This window comes from Tenrec ecaudatus, chromosome 2 (genome assembly GCF_050624435.1).
Source record: "Tenrec ecaudatus isolate mTenEca1 chromosome 2, mTenEca1.hap1, whole genome shotgun sequence".
Classification (NCBI taxonomy): Eukaryota; Metazoa; Chordata; class Mammalia; order Afrosoricida; family Tenrecidae; genus Tenrec; species Tenrec ecaudatus.
This window is the reverse complement of record NC_134531.1, coordinates 205,847,066-205,863,329: the sequence shown is the minus strand read 5'-3', so window position 1 is coordinate 205,863,329 and position 16,264 is coordinate 205,847,066. Positions and strand designations below refer to the sequence as shown.

At 54.5% G+C, this 16,264-nt stretch overlaps 1 protein-coding gene across 1 annotated transcript in view; it reads right to left on the bottom strand.

The window, feature by feature from the left end:
* The window catches only part of OBSCN (obscurin, cytoskeletal calmodulin and titin-interacting RhoGEF), a 192,372-nt gene that overhangs the window by 78,481 nt on the left and 97,627 nt on the right, over window positions 1-16,264 (bottom strand). The window contains exons 34-42 of the mRNA XM_075542891.1: window positions 15,984-16,250; window positions 14,770-15,042; window positions 14,035-14,301; window positions 13,562-13,828; window positions 6,414-6,686; window positions 5,680-5,946; window positions 4,630-4,896; window positions 4,237-4,500; window positions 1,637-1,900 (exon numbers count right to left, since the gene is read on the bottom strand). Of these exons, the coding sequence (XP_075399006.1) occupies window positions 1,637-1,900; window positions 4,237-4,500; window positions 4,630-4,896; window positions 5,680-5,946; window positions 6,414-6,686; window positions 13,562-13,828; window positions 14,035-14,301; window positions 14,770-15,042; window positions 15,984-16,250 (2,409 nt within the window). The remainder of the gene's footprint in view (window positions 1-1,636; window positions 1,901-4,236; window positions 4,501-4,629; window positions 4,897-5,679; window positions 5,947-6,413; window positions 6,687-13,561; window positions 13,829-14,034; window positions 14,302-14,769; window positions 15,043-15,983; window positions 16,251-16,264) is intronic.

Here is a 16,264-nt window from a genome sequence, read left to right as displayed (position 1 = left end):
CTCTCCTGCAGCTGTGGCTGCTCACCTGGGCACCACCAGCACTGCTGGGTTCTAGGTGGGCGCAGCTTCTCCGGGGATGGAGCCTGCTCTGTGGGCTGCAACCACACAAAAGGCCTCCGAGCCCCCTCCCTGGACCCTAGACGCTGCCCATCTAGGGCAGCTGCATGGAGGCTGCACACGAGGCCTCCTGAAGATCTGTGACTTCCTGCCGTGAGAGGCACACCTGTCCCTCAACCTGATATCCTCTCTCATGCTCAGGAGGCTGTCCCCTCCATCGTGGCCCACCAGGCACGGAGCCGGGATCCGTGAGGTACACATTTTCCCAAGAGGACTCAATGGTCTACCCTCCGTGTGGTGCCTAGCACATGGGATAAGCATTTCACTCTGAATCTGGCCCCTGAAGGAAGTGGTCCAGGTCCACGGGGGAGGTGGGGCTTGCAGGCCCTCCAGGGGCTGTGCCTTTACTGGGCTGCTGGCGGGGTCTGGGCAGAGTCCTGGCTCCACGGCCACACAGTCTGTGCCTTCTGCAGAGAAGACCAGGGGCACTCTGGGCCGAGTGCTTCTCCACGGGACCATGAGCACTGTGCAGAAGAGTAGAGGCCTTCACCACTCAGACAGATAAGCTCTGGCTGAGGGTCCTCCATGCCCCAGCACCCCCGCCCCACCCTATGACCAAGCCCCGGATCTACAGCACCCTGCTTCTGCTGCATCTGTCCTTGGTTAGGGGCTGTGTCCTGCCCCCACTCCTCGGCACCACCCCGCCTAGCTCGTGACAGGGCACACTCGAGACCCCTTCTGTGGCTCGAGACCCCTTTGTGAACTGGGTGACAGGACGAGAGGGGTCAGACACACGGGCCGCCAGGCCCTCCGCAGGCTGCACGTGGGCAACGGGACTGATGGTCTGGGGAGGAAACCATGCAGCATGCGGGCTCAGCGCCTGGAGACCCAGACCACGGAGCAGACGGCTCTGCTGCCTCCGCACACCTCCACTCTGGGGGCTGCTTAGCCTGGCCTTTCTCAGCACCCCTCCACTAGGAGACCCTGGGGCCAGGGCAATGTCACCAACACCCTCGCTGGCCTCGAGGGCCTCTCTGAGACAGAGGCGACCCCTCAGTCCACCCAGGGAGCCCTCCTACCATGCCTGCCCCTTGGGACCCACATCCAGTCACCCCTCACTCATCTAAGTCCCCGTGGGCCAGGCTCCACCCTCCCCCCACACAGTCTGGCAAGCTGGAGGCTGGATAAAACGAAGGCGGTTTCCTAGAATGTGCTCCTCCTGGCCCTCTTCCAGTGCTTGACTGGCTGCTGGGAACCCCCTCCCCCATATTAGTTCCTCCCAGCTGGCTAGGGCAGGAGGCTGCTCTCCAACTTCCCCTGCAGACACCTGCCCGGGAGCTCCCCCAGACAGCCTCTTTCTGCACACTGGCTCTCTGGTCCTTGCCTGCCCACACACCTGCAGCCCCCTGCCAACCTCACAGCTGAGAGTGGCCCTCGTGCCACAGCCGCACCCTGGGCTCCAGGGCGGAGAAAGGGACACACACGCAGACTGCAGGGCAGAGAGGGGTGGGGAGGGAATGACATGGAGCCGTGATCACAAGCCACACTGCCAGGACATGTGGTCACACATGGTCTTTACCCCTCACAGTCAGTGTGGCTGACGTCCTCTCCTGTCCACACACGCATGAGTACTCCCCAGCGTCACCCAGAAGCAGGTTCTGGATCTCCAGCTCACAGACGGCCCCTTCCTGCCTCACGATGTATTTGTCCCCAGCGCCGAGCGTCTCTGAGCCCTTCCTCCACTGCACCGGGGCAGGCCTGCTCAGTTCACACCGCAGTGTGGCCGTGGCTCCTTCCGCGGCCTCCTTGCTTCTTAATCTTCCTATGAACTCAGCAGGCTGGGCTGGAATGGTCACACAGACAGAGAGAGAATCAGAACTTCAGAGGACTCGGCATGAGGAGCCTCCAAATCCAACCAGACAGACAGACAGCAGAAAGTGGCCTGGTGGCTGGACACCTGGCTTTAGATCATGGTTTCTCTCTGTACAGTGAACAGGAAGTCCCCAGGAAGGGAAAGGAGAGTTTGGAGAGAGGCCATGGGGCAGCTCAGTACCATCAGTCAAGACAAAGCCAGAGGCCAATGGCGGACCGGACCACCGAGGACTCATGCGCAAGTTAGGTCAAGGTGAGGTGGAATAAAATCAAAGCAGGTCCAGAAGAACCAAGGTGGACCATCTTGAATGCATCCTCACTGGATGTGGAGACCGTCTCAAGCATAGATTTGATGTAGGAACCAGGACTGGAAGCAGTGTGGGGTGACATCAAGTCATCAGAAAGGAAGACAACGCCCAAACAGTGCCAGGCATGAGCTGTGAAGTGCAGAGTGGCTACGGAGGATGAGAGAAATGACCGTGCCAACGAGCTACAGGGAATAATTGGAAGGGCAGCTCAAGGAGACAACGTATTGAAAACTGTCACATCGGGGGTGGGGATGGAAAACTGTCCAACAAGGGAAACAAACGATCTCCCACTGAGGCGGCACTCCGACAAGACCTGGGAAAACAAGGCAGTTCCCACTGGGTTCTGCCACTCCCAGGCTTGTGGACCACAAAACTCAGAAAACCTGAACTCAGAAAACCAGCATTTCTCAAGCTGAGAGGTGTGAAGAGAAAATCCACGGTTCGTGTCAAATCCTGAAGGCAGAGTCCCACGGCAGACCGTGCACTGACATGGCTCCATCAAGGAACACGGAACCACTGTACCAGTAGGAACTGGTCGGTGTTCAACCATCCCAGCAGGTAGCATAGGATCAAGAACCACGGATACAGAAGGGAGAAGTGCACGCCACTGAAGGGATTGGCGAGAATCAAGGTTCTGGGAATTAACGGGACACCAACTGATCTATGCTCCAACGGATGCAGCAGTGAACGCACTTACTCATCGATGTCAAGAACCTTGGAAGGCCAACCGACTGGAAGGCATGCACATTCGTGCCCATTCCAAAGAATGGACATCGAGCAAATGTGGAAACCACAGAATAAGGCCATTAATGTCACACGCTATCAAAAATGTATGGAAAATAATTCAGAAACAACTTCTGCCAGAAAACAAACTGCTAGAAGTTCAAGCCAGAGTCAGAAGATGGGGAATCAGAAACATCCTGGCGGATGTCCGCTGGATCTTGGGTGAAAGCAGAGATATTTTTCGGTGCTTTGTGAACTATAAAAGGACATGGGATTGCACGGCTCACAACACATTATGAATAACATGATAAAAATGGAGTGTGAGCACATGTACATGTGCTCATGCAGGACCTGCACATGGGCAGAAAGGCAGCTGTCCAAACAAAACAAGGGGGAGGGCATGCGCTCACACTGGCAGAGGTGTGCACCGGGACTGTCCCCTAGAATGCAGCATCAGGAACAGGGGAGACTCGTGAACAGCCTAGCCTACAGTGTGCAGAAGACACGACCTTGCCCGTTGACAATGAAGATGGCTGATGACTGTCAAAGACTACAGCCTTTCGTGGAGGCTGCGAAAATCTTCCCCACTGGATGGATAAAACAACATCAATGATAAATGGTAAAGGAATCAACAGCTCTGTCGAGGATGTCCTATTTCTTGGATCAAGCGTCAAGGTCTGTGTCGAAGCAGCAGCAGTCGATACATCAAATGGTGTGTCACATTGGGAACAGCTGTTATAAAAGACCTCTTTATCATGTTTCCTTCTGTTATAAAGGGGTCACTTTGGGGACCCAGCCATGTTCTTTCCAGTGGCCTCACAGGCATGCCGGAGATGGACGCGAGAAAAGCAAGACTGAAGCAGCATTGGTGCATTCGACATAAGGGGTTGGCGAAGAGCGTCGCCGATACAGCAGACGTCCCAAAGAGGAGGCACACGGTCCTGAGAATGCCCACGTACTCTGAACGTCCCACCAGGAAGACCACTTGCTGGGAAAATGACTTCACGGTTGGTAGAGCACCATGCAAAGTGAGGGAGACCCTCTAAGAGCTGATTGACACACAGTGACAATTCCTAGGCTCAAGCGCACGGTCGTGAGGATTTACACGGGGCAGCGTTGCATTCTATGAAGCACGAGGGCTCCATGATTCAGTCAACTCGACAGCAACTGACCACATGGAGAGAGGGGCCCGGAGTCACTGTGAGGGCAGGGGGATGCACAGAGCCAACCACGGAATACCACACCCTCCGTCTGGGCGGCCGCAGTCAGTCCTTACCCCTCACGGTCAGTGTGGCCGAGGTCCTCTCCTGCCCACACAGACAGGAGTACTCCCCGGCATCGGCCAGGGCCAGACCACGGATCTCCAGCTCACAGGTAGCCCCGCTCTGCCTCAGGCTGTATCTGCCCCCGCTGCTGAGGGTCTCGGTGCCCCTTTTCCATTCCACAGGGGAAGCTTTGCTCAACTCACACCGCATCGTGACCAGGGCCCCTTCTGTGAATTCCTTGTTTCTCAGTTTCCCTACGAACTGAGCAGGCATGGCTGAAAAAGTCCAATGGGGGCAGGTGGGGGGGGGAGAGACACAGGCACCCCACTTTCAGCATGGACACTGAAGGAAAGGGGCCCCGGGGCAGTAGAGGGGCAGAGGCAGCAGGTGGATCAGAACATTACCCTTCACGGTGAGCGTGGCCACTGTCGTTTGGTCCCTGAAGGAGCATGAGTACTGCCCACTGTCCTCTGGCTGCAGCTCACGCACCACCAGCTCCAGCACGGCGCCCTCCTGCCGCAGGCCATACTTGCTGCCTGGCCTCAGGACCTCATCCTTGTAGCGCCACTGCACAGGCGCGGCCACGGAGGACAGCGCGCAGCGCAGCGTGGCAGCTCCACCCTCCAGCACCTCCGTGTCTTTCAGTCCTTCTCGGAAATGCACCGGCCGGGCTGTGGACAGGCAGGGCCAGTCTGTCTTCTGTGCCGACAAGCCCACGGTGCCCTCCCATCCCAAGTGGGGTGCGGGAGGCAATGGGCGGGAGCAGCAGGGTGGGCACGCAGCAGCAGGAGGAAGGGAAGATGGGGTCGGTGGTGAAGAGCGAAAGAGCGGAAGACACAGGGGTAGCCGAAGTCCGCAGAGGGGGGGAGGGGGACACAGGGAACAAGATGTGGAGCCAAAGCCCAGAGATAAGGGGGATCTGGGGGAGATCTTCGGAGAAGATGGAGCGGGGACAGAGCAGAGCGAGGGGCCCCGCATTCAGAGGGGAGACGACAGGGCAGGGGGCAGATGAAGCTGAAGTGAGGAGCAGGCCCCCCACTGCGAGGGATGGAGATGGTGGGGACAGAATGAGGCGAAGGCAGGGAGCGGCGGGTGGGACTGGGCTGGCGGAGCATGAAGACAGGGCAGGCATAGGATAGACATGGGGCAGAGCCGGGCGATGACTGAGGAGTGATGGGGAGGGAATGGGTAGGACTGGGACAATGATTGGTGGCGGTGGAGCGGGGATGGGCGCAGGGTCTGAGTCCACACTCGGGGGTAGACAGGCAGGTCTGGCTCTGGACAGCGGTTGTGTGTGTGTGCAGGGGAGGGAGGGGTGTTCCCCGCCTTGGATTCCTGCAGACTTCCTCCCCAAGTGCCCACCCTACCCTAGGTGTGCCTGAGAGCTAGAGGTACTTGGGAGTTCCGCCAGCCGCCTCCCAGCCCTTCTGTCCTGCCCCTCTGCCCAGGCTCACCGTGGACCCTGACGATGGAGCTGCTCCAGGTACCCCCTGCCTCACACTTATAGCGCCCACCATCCTGCAGGGTGGTGTCCTTGATGACCAGCCGGGCCTGGCCGCCCTCATAGCTCAGTTGACACCGGGCCGATGGCCGAAGGGCCTTCCCATCCTTGGTCCAGTTCACGGGGCTGTCGGGTGTGGTGGTCTCACAAACGAGGGTCAAGTCATCCCCCTCGAGGACTGTGGCATCGGTGAGCTCCTGAGAGAAGATGCTCGGCTTCTCTGGGGGCCGAGGAAGAGAAGCAAACTATGTAGGTTTCACATCACCATGCAGGCCACTCAGAGAGCCCGGGTAAAGCCCAGCCAATGCTGTCTCTCCCTTCTGACTATGGTCACAGAATGGACTGTCCAGGAGGCATGGTGGTGCTGTTTGGTCCCTCGGCTGGCTATGGCCTAAGGGGGAGGGGGGCCGCATCCTACAGACAACAAACCCATCCCGAAAGAGCCCAACTTTTGCAAGTTGAGCCTTACCAGCTCCACTCTCAGAGATCAGAGTCCCTCTCCCCAAAAGGGCAACCACTGTGTCTTCTCTCACATCCCAAACAGCACTTGTTGGGTGGCCCAACTGCCGTCTGTGACTGGCCCCAGGAGTCTATGCCCCTCAAGGGCATGGACTACATCTTGTGATCTTCATCGCCCTCACTCCCCAGAGCTGGCACGTAGCCTGACTCTGTGCACACAGGGCTCACCTGTGATTCGTAGCGTGGCCGAGGCCCGCTGGTCACCTGCCTCGAAGTGGACAGTGCCTGCATCCTTGAGTGCCAGCTGCCGTAGGGTCAGCACATGGTAGCCCCCAGGCTGGACTTCAATCTCATTGAGCTCGTTAGCATGCAGAGGGGTTTTGTCCAAGAACCAGTGGACGGGTTCATAGCTGGCAGGGGCTATGCGGCACCGGAAGGTGGCCGAGGAGCCCTCCTGCACATCCATGTCCTCCAGGTCTTCAATGATGCGCACTCTCTGGCCTGTAGGGCACACACGCGCAGGTTAGGGCCACAAGCCCATGTGATCACCACCCAGGTGGCAGACTCGGCCACCTTCCCAGGAAAACGTGGGGGACACAGGTCAGGAGTTGGGGAGACTTCCATGTTGGCAAAATTCAGGAAACAGTCATTGGTTCAGAATTGACTTGCCCCCCCAAATATTTTAGGTCAACCTGGGATTGACCTCCACCCACCTCTGATCCTACAGAGGATGCTGGGTAAGTCCTCCAGCCTGTAAAAGACTGGGAGAAGGGGGCAGGTTTCCATTGGTCACACCAAGTCCTCTGCCCCTGAGCTGTCTACTCCCAGCCTGTTCATGCCACCTGTCATTATAGCCATAGGGTGAAATTAAATCTTACATTAACAGATGAAATAGCAGGATGAAAAAGGAGTCGTGGCTAGGTTGAAATTTAAGTTTTGAAGATTTGAAAAAACGAATTACTGTGAAAAATGGGTTTTGCTGTTGAATGAAGAAAAAATTAGAAAGAATTCATAAATAATGAGATAGATTCTGCATTCTGATTCCTTTTGCATTTACAAGTGTCTAGAAGTTATGACTCCATTTTACAGAAATAAGTGCATGCGATAGTTAACTTTTTGGTGCCCACATGGCACCTGTGGGAAGATATGGGTGGAGTTTAGTTTGAAAATCAGGTAGCAGCTTGACCTCCTTTGGAAGTGTGACCCAGATAAACAGCTCTCACGAGGTCAACCCCCCTCTCTCTCTACCTTGAGTCCTGTGATGCAGCCACCACCACTGAATCCACACAACCCTGCACCCACCAGCTGTGATCCCCCTGCATTCTGCATCATTGCATGTGGCTACATGAAGAGACTTACAACTAGTGTCAGACTTATGGACTTGATCTGGACTGGGCTGTGTGTCTGCTGATACATAATTACTTCTTGATGTAACGCTATCTTTTACACATAGATGAATCACTGGATTTGTTTCTCTAGCCAACCCACCTAACGCAGTGCATTATGGGGCATTTAATACTAAAAAAGACAAGCAATTTGGGTCAGTAAACCAACACACTAGAAAAGGCAGCCTACATCAAGAGTGTGGTGGACGTCTATCTATAGGTTCTAAATGTTTAAAATAGCATGTTTTTTAAAACCGGGAGGAACGAGGGCATGTTTCATGATTTTCTGATGCTTGGCTTAACTGCCATTTCTGATTAGGTACAAATATCAACTTTATTAAATAAGGGACATTTACTGCTCTAACAAAATAGTTTTTGCTAAAATAAGATGTGATGGACAATGAGAAGTGGGGGGGAGTGAGCCTTCCTTGTTTATATTGCTGCTAATTTATCATTTCGGCCTCTTAAAGCACCAGGTCCTGTTATTTCCTATGGGCTCCTGGCAGGCACCACCTGAGCACCAGGCCTGAAACGCAGCAGCCTGATGAAGGCTGCAGCCGGGAGGGCAGGGTCAAAACCTGGCAGTGATGCCAAGATACTCTGTGGCCCTGGCCGATCCTTGCATGTGAGGACTGGTATTGCTGCTCCTGTCTTTTAAATGGGTCTTCACCAGTATGTGCTTCAAGACCTCTTCGCTTTCAGCAAGCAAGGTTGTGTCATCTGCATATCACAGGATGGTAATAAATCTTTCCCCAATTCTGATACTCCAATCTTCATAACACTCAGCTTCTCTGATTATTTTCTCAGCATATATGTTAACTATGACGAGAAGATACGACCTTGTCGAACACCTGGTCTGCTTTTAAACTACACAGTCTTTCCTTGTTCTGTTCCAACAACTGCCTTTGATTGGTTGCACATGAGCACAAGTAAATGTTCTGGAATTCCCACTTTTTGCACTATCATCCAGAGTTTCTATGGTCCATCTAGTCAAATCCCTTTGCATACTCAATAAAGTCCAAGTAAACATCTTTCTGGTCATCTCTGCTTTCAGGAGAGATCTATCTGACATCGGCAGTGTGATCCTTCATTTTGCATCCCTTTTTGAATACACCATGAAGTTCTGGACGTTCCCTCCCAATGTACTCTGTGATAGTTGTATGATCGTTTGTCAATTTGAGAGGATTGGGAGTGAAGGGGTAGCGTCTAACCTGTCAGTCACTGTATAGCCAATGAGGCCTCTGTGTGGGCATGGCCTTCCCCTGAGGATTCTAGGAACTCCTATATTCCTCCCTGGAGGTGAGAGACACTCTCTCTTGGCTCACTCCCTGTGGGACATTCCTGTGAAGAAGACACATGGAGAGAGGCTGATGTAGCCAGACTTCTGGAGACCCCTATCAGCACTGAGATGCTTTCATTGCCACTGGATCCAGAAGACTTCCCACCCACTGGCCTGTGATCTTCCTGCATTCAGCATCATTGCATGTGTTTCTTGAGTCTTCAGAGGACTTTGTAGATAGGTACTGGACACACAGGCTAAGATCAGACTTACGGACTTGTTCTGGATGGAGAAGGGATGTTTTCTCAATATTCAACTGCTCTTGTACATAAAGCTCTTTCTTATACATGAGTATCTACAGATTTGTTTGTCTAATCCTACCCAGAGTAACACATACTCTTGCAGTCATTTTTAAATTATCTTCAACATTTTCTTGCATGTGATATTAATAATAGTGTTCATAATTCCTGAATTCTTTTGGATCACCTTTCTTTGGAGTGATTGCATGTAGATATAGTTAGATAGATAGATAGATAGATAGATAGATAGATAGATAGATAGATAACTTCCAGTCAGTTGGCCAGGCTGCTGCGTTGTGCATTTGTTGGCATACATGAGTGAGATTTTCCTCTCTTGCAATCTGTTTGCTGAAATATCCTGTCAGGTCCTGGAGCCTTGCTTGTTGCTAATGATGTCAATGGAGCTTGGGCTTTCCCCTTAAGTACCATTAGAACCATCAGTTCTTTATCTTAGGCTACCTCCTGAAATGGTGAGTGTTGGCCAATTCTGTTTAGTATGGTGACTCTGTGTTCCTTCCATCTTCTACTCTTTATTTCTTTTGAATTTCAGCTTTTTATTTACATTTCCTTTTGGCACATGCGGTCCTGCTACAAAAACTTGGGAAGTAAGGCTTTCTAAGAATGAACGTCCTTGGTGTCAGCCCCACTCCTTGGGCCCTGGTGTCAGCGTGGCCCGTGGGCTCGGGGCCACAGTAAGACAAGAGAATCTGGGTGGGCACCCTGAGCCCAGCCATCGCAGATCACTGTGGTGTGTGGAGGAAGCCCCTCCTCTCAGCCCCTCCTATGCACCAGCTGAGGCAGGAGGGCTGTGCCCCAGAGGACAAGCAGAGTCAGGGAGCTACAGGACCAGAGCGTGGGCACCCAGAGCCCGTAATCCAGAGACTGTCCTTCTAGAGCGTGGCAGCTCTTCCCAGAAAGGTCAGCTCCCATGGCCATTTCCCTGACTGCCAAGAGGGATGAGTGTGCTTCTGCCCCAGGGCAACTTGGAGCCCAGAGCCCAAAGCCAGACTGCTCCATAGGCAGGTCTCCGGGCATCCACCCTCACCCCGAGGAGAGGCCACCACAGTGGCCCTGGATGCCTGTGGTGTGGGGTGAGGGTGGGCGAAGGACCAGCAGGGTGTAGGGTCTGCTTCAGGACCGCAATCCCTGGGGTCCCCCAGTGCAGGATGGGTCCCACCGTACACCATCCCCACCCACACCTCCTCAGGTGCTGTTCCAAGCACAGCGGGTGACCAGGGAGATGTCCCTGTGCTCAGAGCTTAGCTGTCCAGGATCCTGTGTGGCTGTGTGTTGGCAGCAGCCCTGGTAAGACTGGAAGTGAGGCTTTCCGGTCGTGCCCAGCACCAGCCCAGGCCCCTCTGAGCCACTGGGTGCTTCCATCTTCTTTTGATGCCCCTGTGCTATTCAATTTTTTGTCTATAGAATCCTTCAATATTGCAACTCAAGGCTTGAATTTTCCTTGTTCATTCAGCTTCAGAAATGCCAAGTGCTGTCTTCCTTTTGACTTTCTATCTCCAAGCTGGTACACATGTCACTATAATACCCTACTCGGTCATCTCAATCCTCCCTTTCAAATCATCTCATCATTTCTTCCACTTGGTTTAGTTACTTTACATATGAAAACAAGTTTCAGAGTCTTTTCTGACATCCATGTTGGTCTCTTCTTGTCTTTTTAATGGGCTTCTTGATTTCTTCATGTACAATGTTCTTGATGTCTGATCTTTGGTCATGAGTGTCCAATGTGTCAAATCTGCTTTTGCAATGGGCTCTAGATTCAGGTGGGATATATTCATGGTCATATTTTGACTCTTGTGGGCTTGTTTTAATTTTCTTCATCTTACACTGGAACTTGCTTATGAGCAATTGTGATCTTTCCACAGTCTGCCCTGGCCTTGTTCTGACTGATGATATTAAGCATCCCCAGTGTCTATTTCCACAGATGAGGTCTATTTTATTCCTGTGTAGGTTATTGAAGACTGCATGCATGGTCACCGTTTATGTTACTGGCAAAAAAAGAATTTGTAACTCGTTGGTCTTAATCAATTCTACCAGGCTACATCTAGCATCATTCTGTCACCTGGGCCATACTTCCCAACCAACCTTTAGTCCCAATTTTCAGATTCTAATCACCACGATCAATGCATCTTGATTGTATGACTAATCAATTTCAGACTACAGAAGTTGGTAAAAAATCCAGTTCATCTTTGGCACTAGTAGTGATGTGCAAGTCTGCATAATAGCTGTATCAACTGGCCCTCCTTATAGGCAGATGGATATTATTCTGTCACGGATAGGGTTCTACTTCAGGGAAGACCTAAAAGGTTATTTTTGACAACAAATGTGAAGTCATTCCTCTTCAATTTCTCACTTCTGGCACAGTAGACCACATGATCATTCAATTCAAATAGCCCACACAGGTTCATTTTGGCCCACTAATTCCTAAGAAGCCAATCTTCAAGCATTCCATTTCATTCATGACAACTTCCACTTTCCCTTGATTCACACGTCATACATTCCACATTCCAGTTACTGCTGTATGCTTGAAGTTCTGCCACATCGTTAAGACCACGAACATCCCAGACACATCGTTAAGACCAGCTCTCCTTTGAGGAGGCTGCCTTCCCCCGTGCTTTACAATCTGAGGGGGGCTCATCTTCTGGCACTAAGAGCAAAACAATCTTCTGCTGCCATTCACAGGGCTTTCTGTGACCATTTCTTTTCAGACTAGATTGACATGTCCTTCTCCCTAGCCTGTCTTAGTCTGGAAGCTCCACTGAAACCGACCCACCGTGGGTGACTCTGCTAGTATTTGAAACGCCAGTGGCTTATCTCCAGCACAAAAGCAATTTGCAAGCCACCACAGTGTGACAAGCGGACAGGGCCCTGAAGTCTAGGAAACCCGATAGGACAGTTCTACTCTGTCCTGTAGGGTCACTGTGCATCAGAACCAACCCCGTAGCACGCCATCACAGGGACCCTCCCCTGAGCCCATGAGCAGGGGCTCCTGGGGCAGTAGAGCGGTGAGGTGAAAGCATCCCATGCCACAAAATGCTGTTCAAACAGGGGCACCAAGACACTGATGACAACGACGTCCACGAGTGGGACCATCGTCTCGCTCTCCTGAAAGATGGAGCCTCCTCCATGGCTCAGCCTTATGTCCACCTGCCAGGCTGCTCCTCTGAAACTGTGTCCCCCTGCTCCTGAATGGCAGGGGACACCACTCACCTGACTCTTAAAGAAGGCCATGACTGAGGGAGGGTGTCTGCAGCCAGCCTGGCTCTGTGGTGGACCAGCTATAGCAGCGCCAACGGCCTGTGCAGCGCTGAGGTAGCCTATGTCTGTCTCCTATGTGCAGAGCCATACATGGGATGTGGTATACAAGGCTTCTCCTGAGCATTTACCGAGCACATGGGGGCCTGCTGAACTTGACATGGAATACAACGAGGGATGGCTTCTTCCACCCCGACATTCCCAAGTTCAGATGATTTGGGGGAATGTCCCCAGGCCCACAACTATGTGCTCACACCTTACACCCAGTTAACTTTTAACCCAGTTAACTTTTAACTTGTGGCATATTATAATAGCCTATATAATCTAGTTTCATTCTACCACCACCACCCTGAAAGAATAATGTGTCTTAGTTCCACTCCCTTACCCTACAGCATCCAGCAAGAATAGATCAGACACCTGCAGCCTTGAGTGGAACCCAAGAGCAAAGAACATCCAGGCAGAGGACTCGAACCTGAGGAACAGCTGCAGCACCTGAGGAGCTGGCCCATGTGCAGCACCATCCCATAATAAGGGATGATACCCCACCCGGAAGCCTTTGCCACAGTCCACATTTTGAACACCATACCCGATGACAGTCACCCACCTATATAAACTCCGTGCCCAGAATTCTCCATCTAGTCTCATAAACAGACACCATTTCTTTTCCACCTATGCTCCTTAACAATCCATCCTTTCCCCTCGTTCTGTGACATGTGATCTGAGCTGCTTTAGGCCCCTCCATGCTCCCTTTCCCCTTGCAAGATGCTTCTCTGTCCAGCAAGCCTGTAGCACATCTTCCCTTGCAGGGTGCTTCTCTCTGTGATAAACCTGTGTGCTGTGTGGTAAGTGTGGCCCCCTGCTTTGCTACTCTTCCTGAGCAGGGAAAGCCCCTTCCTCTGGAGGCTTGCTCTGGTGAGGTGCTCCAGATTACTCCCGGAGTCCACGGAGACTGCTCTGACAATTCCCTGCTTCTACCCCTGGGAGCCACTGAAGCAGGTTTGTCTGGGGCCATGCTGCGACAGAACCCCAACATCTAGGCCGCCTCGAGCTCTAGGCTCTGCTTGAAGCAAACTTGGACACTGACCACATTTTTGGCCGTGGCAGCTCCCACAGGGAACATCCACAGGGCAGCCCGCTCCTCACCTTGTACGAGGAGCCGGGCCTGCGACTGAGCCTGGCCGATGTCACAGGTGTAGGTGTCACTGTCGGCTCGCTCCAGGGAACTGATGGTGAGTCTCAGGGCCAGGCCGTCCTGGCTGAGGGCCTGCTTGGCCGAGGCTCGCAGCTCCACCAGGCCCCTCCGCCAGGTCACTGTGGCTGCGGGAAGCTTCGTCTCGCACTCGAACACGGCCGAGCCCTTCTCTTCAGCCTGCACATCAGCCAGCTCCTTGGTGAAGCAGTTTCCTCTTTCTGGGGGAGGAAGCGATACACGGCAGTGGGACCCCTCGGTCCCACCACACTCTGCCATGGACTCTGTGGGGCGGGAAGAGGCCTGGGGCAGAGCCCCTCCCCTCCCCCCACTCCCCCCATAGCTAGGTAGCCTCCCCTCCTCCACTACTAGCATGGGTTTTCTGCTTGGACAGGATGGACCCTGACCTGGCCCCGCCGTTCGTTACCTTCCACGAGGACGTTGGCTGTGCATCGGGCAGCCTCTGCCTCGCATGCATACTCGCCCGAGTCTCTAGGCGTGGTGGCGTGGACGACCAGTGCGACCCGTGTGCCCTCGCTGCGTATGTCATACTTCTGGCTCTTGCGTATGGCCTTGCCATCCTTCAGCCAGCGCACCGGGGCGCCTGCCCGGGAGAGCTCGCAGCTCAATACCACGTCTTCTCCCGGGGTCACCTGCTGGTCTTCCAGGGCCTTGGTGATGCCCACTGGCCTTTCTGGAGAGAGAAACACCCATCCCGTGAGGCTGCTGTGGACCAGGCATGTTCAGAGAGGAAAGAGGAGCAGAGGGCAGTCACTTGGACTCTGATGACTAAGCCCTGCAGTCCTGAGACTCGGGGACTTGGGCCGAGGAGTCTCAGGGCCCCAGGGGAGCTAGGGGTGTACTCTACCAGGACGGGACCCAGGGGACGAGAGAATACGAGCCAGGGATCCTTATTCTCTGGGCGCCTGTGTGATCACTGCCTCTCAGGGCCTGACCAGGGCTGTGTGAGGCTGCACACCATGGGAGCTCCCATGCCCTGTCGGGATGCAGATCAGAAGCAGCCGCCCTGGCCCTTCCCCAGAGGAGGAAAACCTCTGTCCCCCACAAGTAATCTCAGGCCTCCCCCGGGTTCTGCAGGAGAGTCAGGAGCACCCCAATACTCCTGCAGCCCACAGTGCCCCCCACCAGGCTGCATGCCCACCTTTGACCACCAGCGAGGCCTTGGAGGTGAGGCCTGCCACAGAGAACACCACCTCGCCCGCATCGCTCAGTGCAGCATCCGCAACAGCCAGGGTGTACTTGCGGCCTTGGCACCCCGTCCGGAAGTGGCCGGAGCTGCCCACGGTCCTCCCTCCAACGGTCCAGATGGCCGGCTGGCTGGTGCTCTCGTGGGACAGGATGCACTCAAAGGTGCAGCTCTCACCCTCCAGCACCTCCGCTGTCTTCAGCCTCTTAGTGATGCCCACGTGCAGGTCTGCAGAGCCCCAGCGGACAGCTGTCAGTGACCCGGCCAGCAGAGCCAGGGGGCAATGCAACCAGCCACAGAGTGCCCCACACTTCTCCCCACAGCCTGACAGCAGGGCTCTCATCCCATGCCCACAGCCCTTTGGAACACCATCTCCAGTCTTGATCTGGCCATGCCTGGGCAGCGGGGAAAGACCCAGCGGCCCCTGGCATCTGGGTCTGATGAGGTGGCGGTCTTTCTAGCTGTTCCGGAAAGAGCTGTAGCGAATGGAGTGGGCAAGCACCACACACAACCACGGAAGAGGCAAGAGGACTCCAAGTGGGGGTGGGGGTGAGGGAGAGTCTGGCCCCAAGACTGCCCTGCTCAGGACACTGCCTCCTCCCAACTGGGTCAACACACCTGGTGGAGCTCCTGGGCACTTTGGGAATTGGAGGAGCACCGAGAAGGGAGGACACTGGGCATACATGCGGTCTAGACAGGCAGCCGCCCCAGGGCCAGGGAATCCAGCCCAGCTGGCTGACAGGCTCCACACATGTTGGCTGGAGGCCAGGGCACAGACCAGATGGGGCTGCTCCCCAGAGACCCCACGGGAATGAGAACATGGCCTGCCTCAGTCCTCTCACCAGACCTCTCCTGGTGTCGCAGCCCCCTCCCCGCCGGAAGCTCCTGGGCTGGTCCTATCTGTCACTGCCATGTCCCATCTTCTGGCGAGTCCCCCAGTCCTTGCTGTGACTCTCCCCAGCAGGTCCCGCTGTCTTGAAGGCCCTGTTCCCTTCCTGAAGCTGAGAGGCTCCCCAGACTCAGTTTGTTCCCCAACTCTGCCTGAACCCACATTTAGTTCAGACCTTGGGTCCCCAGAAGCCAAAGGACTTCTCCCCTCTCTGTAGCCCTGTGTAGGAGTGACCCCTCATGGCAGGGACCTGCCCCCTTCCAGAGCGCCAGCGACGTACCGTGCACTCTGACCCGAGAGCAGGTCTCCTCGGAGCCCAGGTGGCAGGTGTACAGGCCGGCGTCGTCTTGGCTCAGACTGTGTACCACGAGCCCCCGAGTAGTCCCCGTGTGCAGGAAGTCATACTTGTCACTGGGCCCCAGCTCCACACCATCCTTTCGCCACACCACACGGGCTTCAGGGCTGGAGACCTCACACTGCAGCGCCAACGTGCCCCGCTCCTCCGCGGACACATCATCCAGCGCCTTCAGGAAGACCATGGGCTTCGCTGGGGGTGGGGCA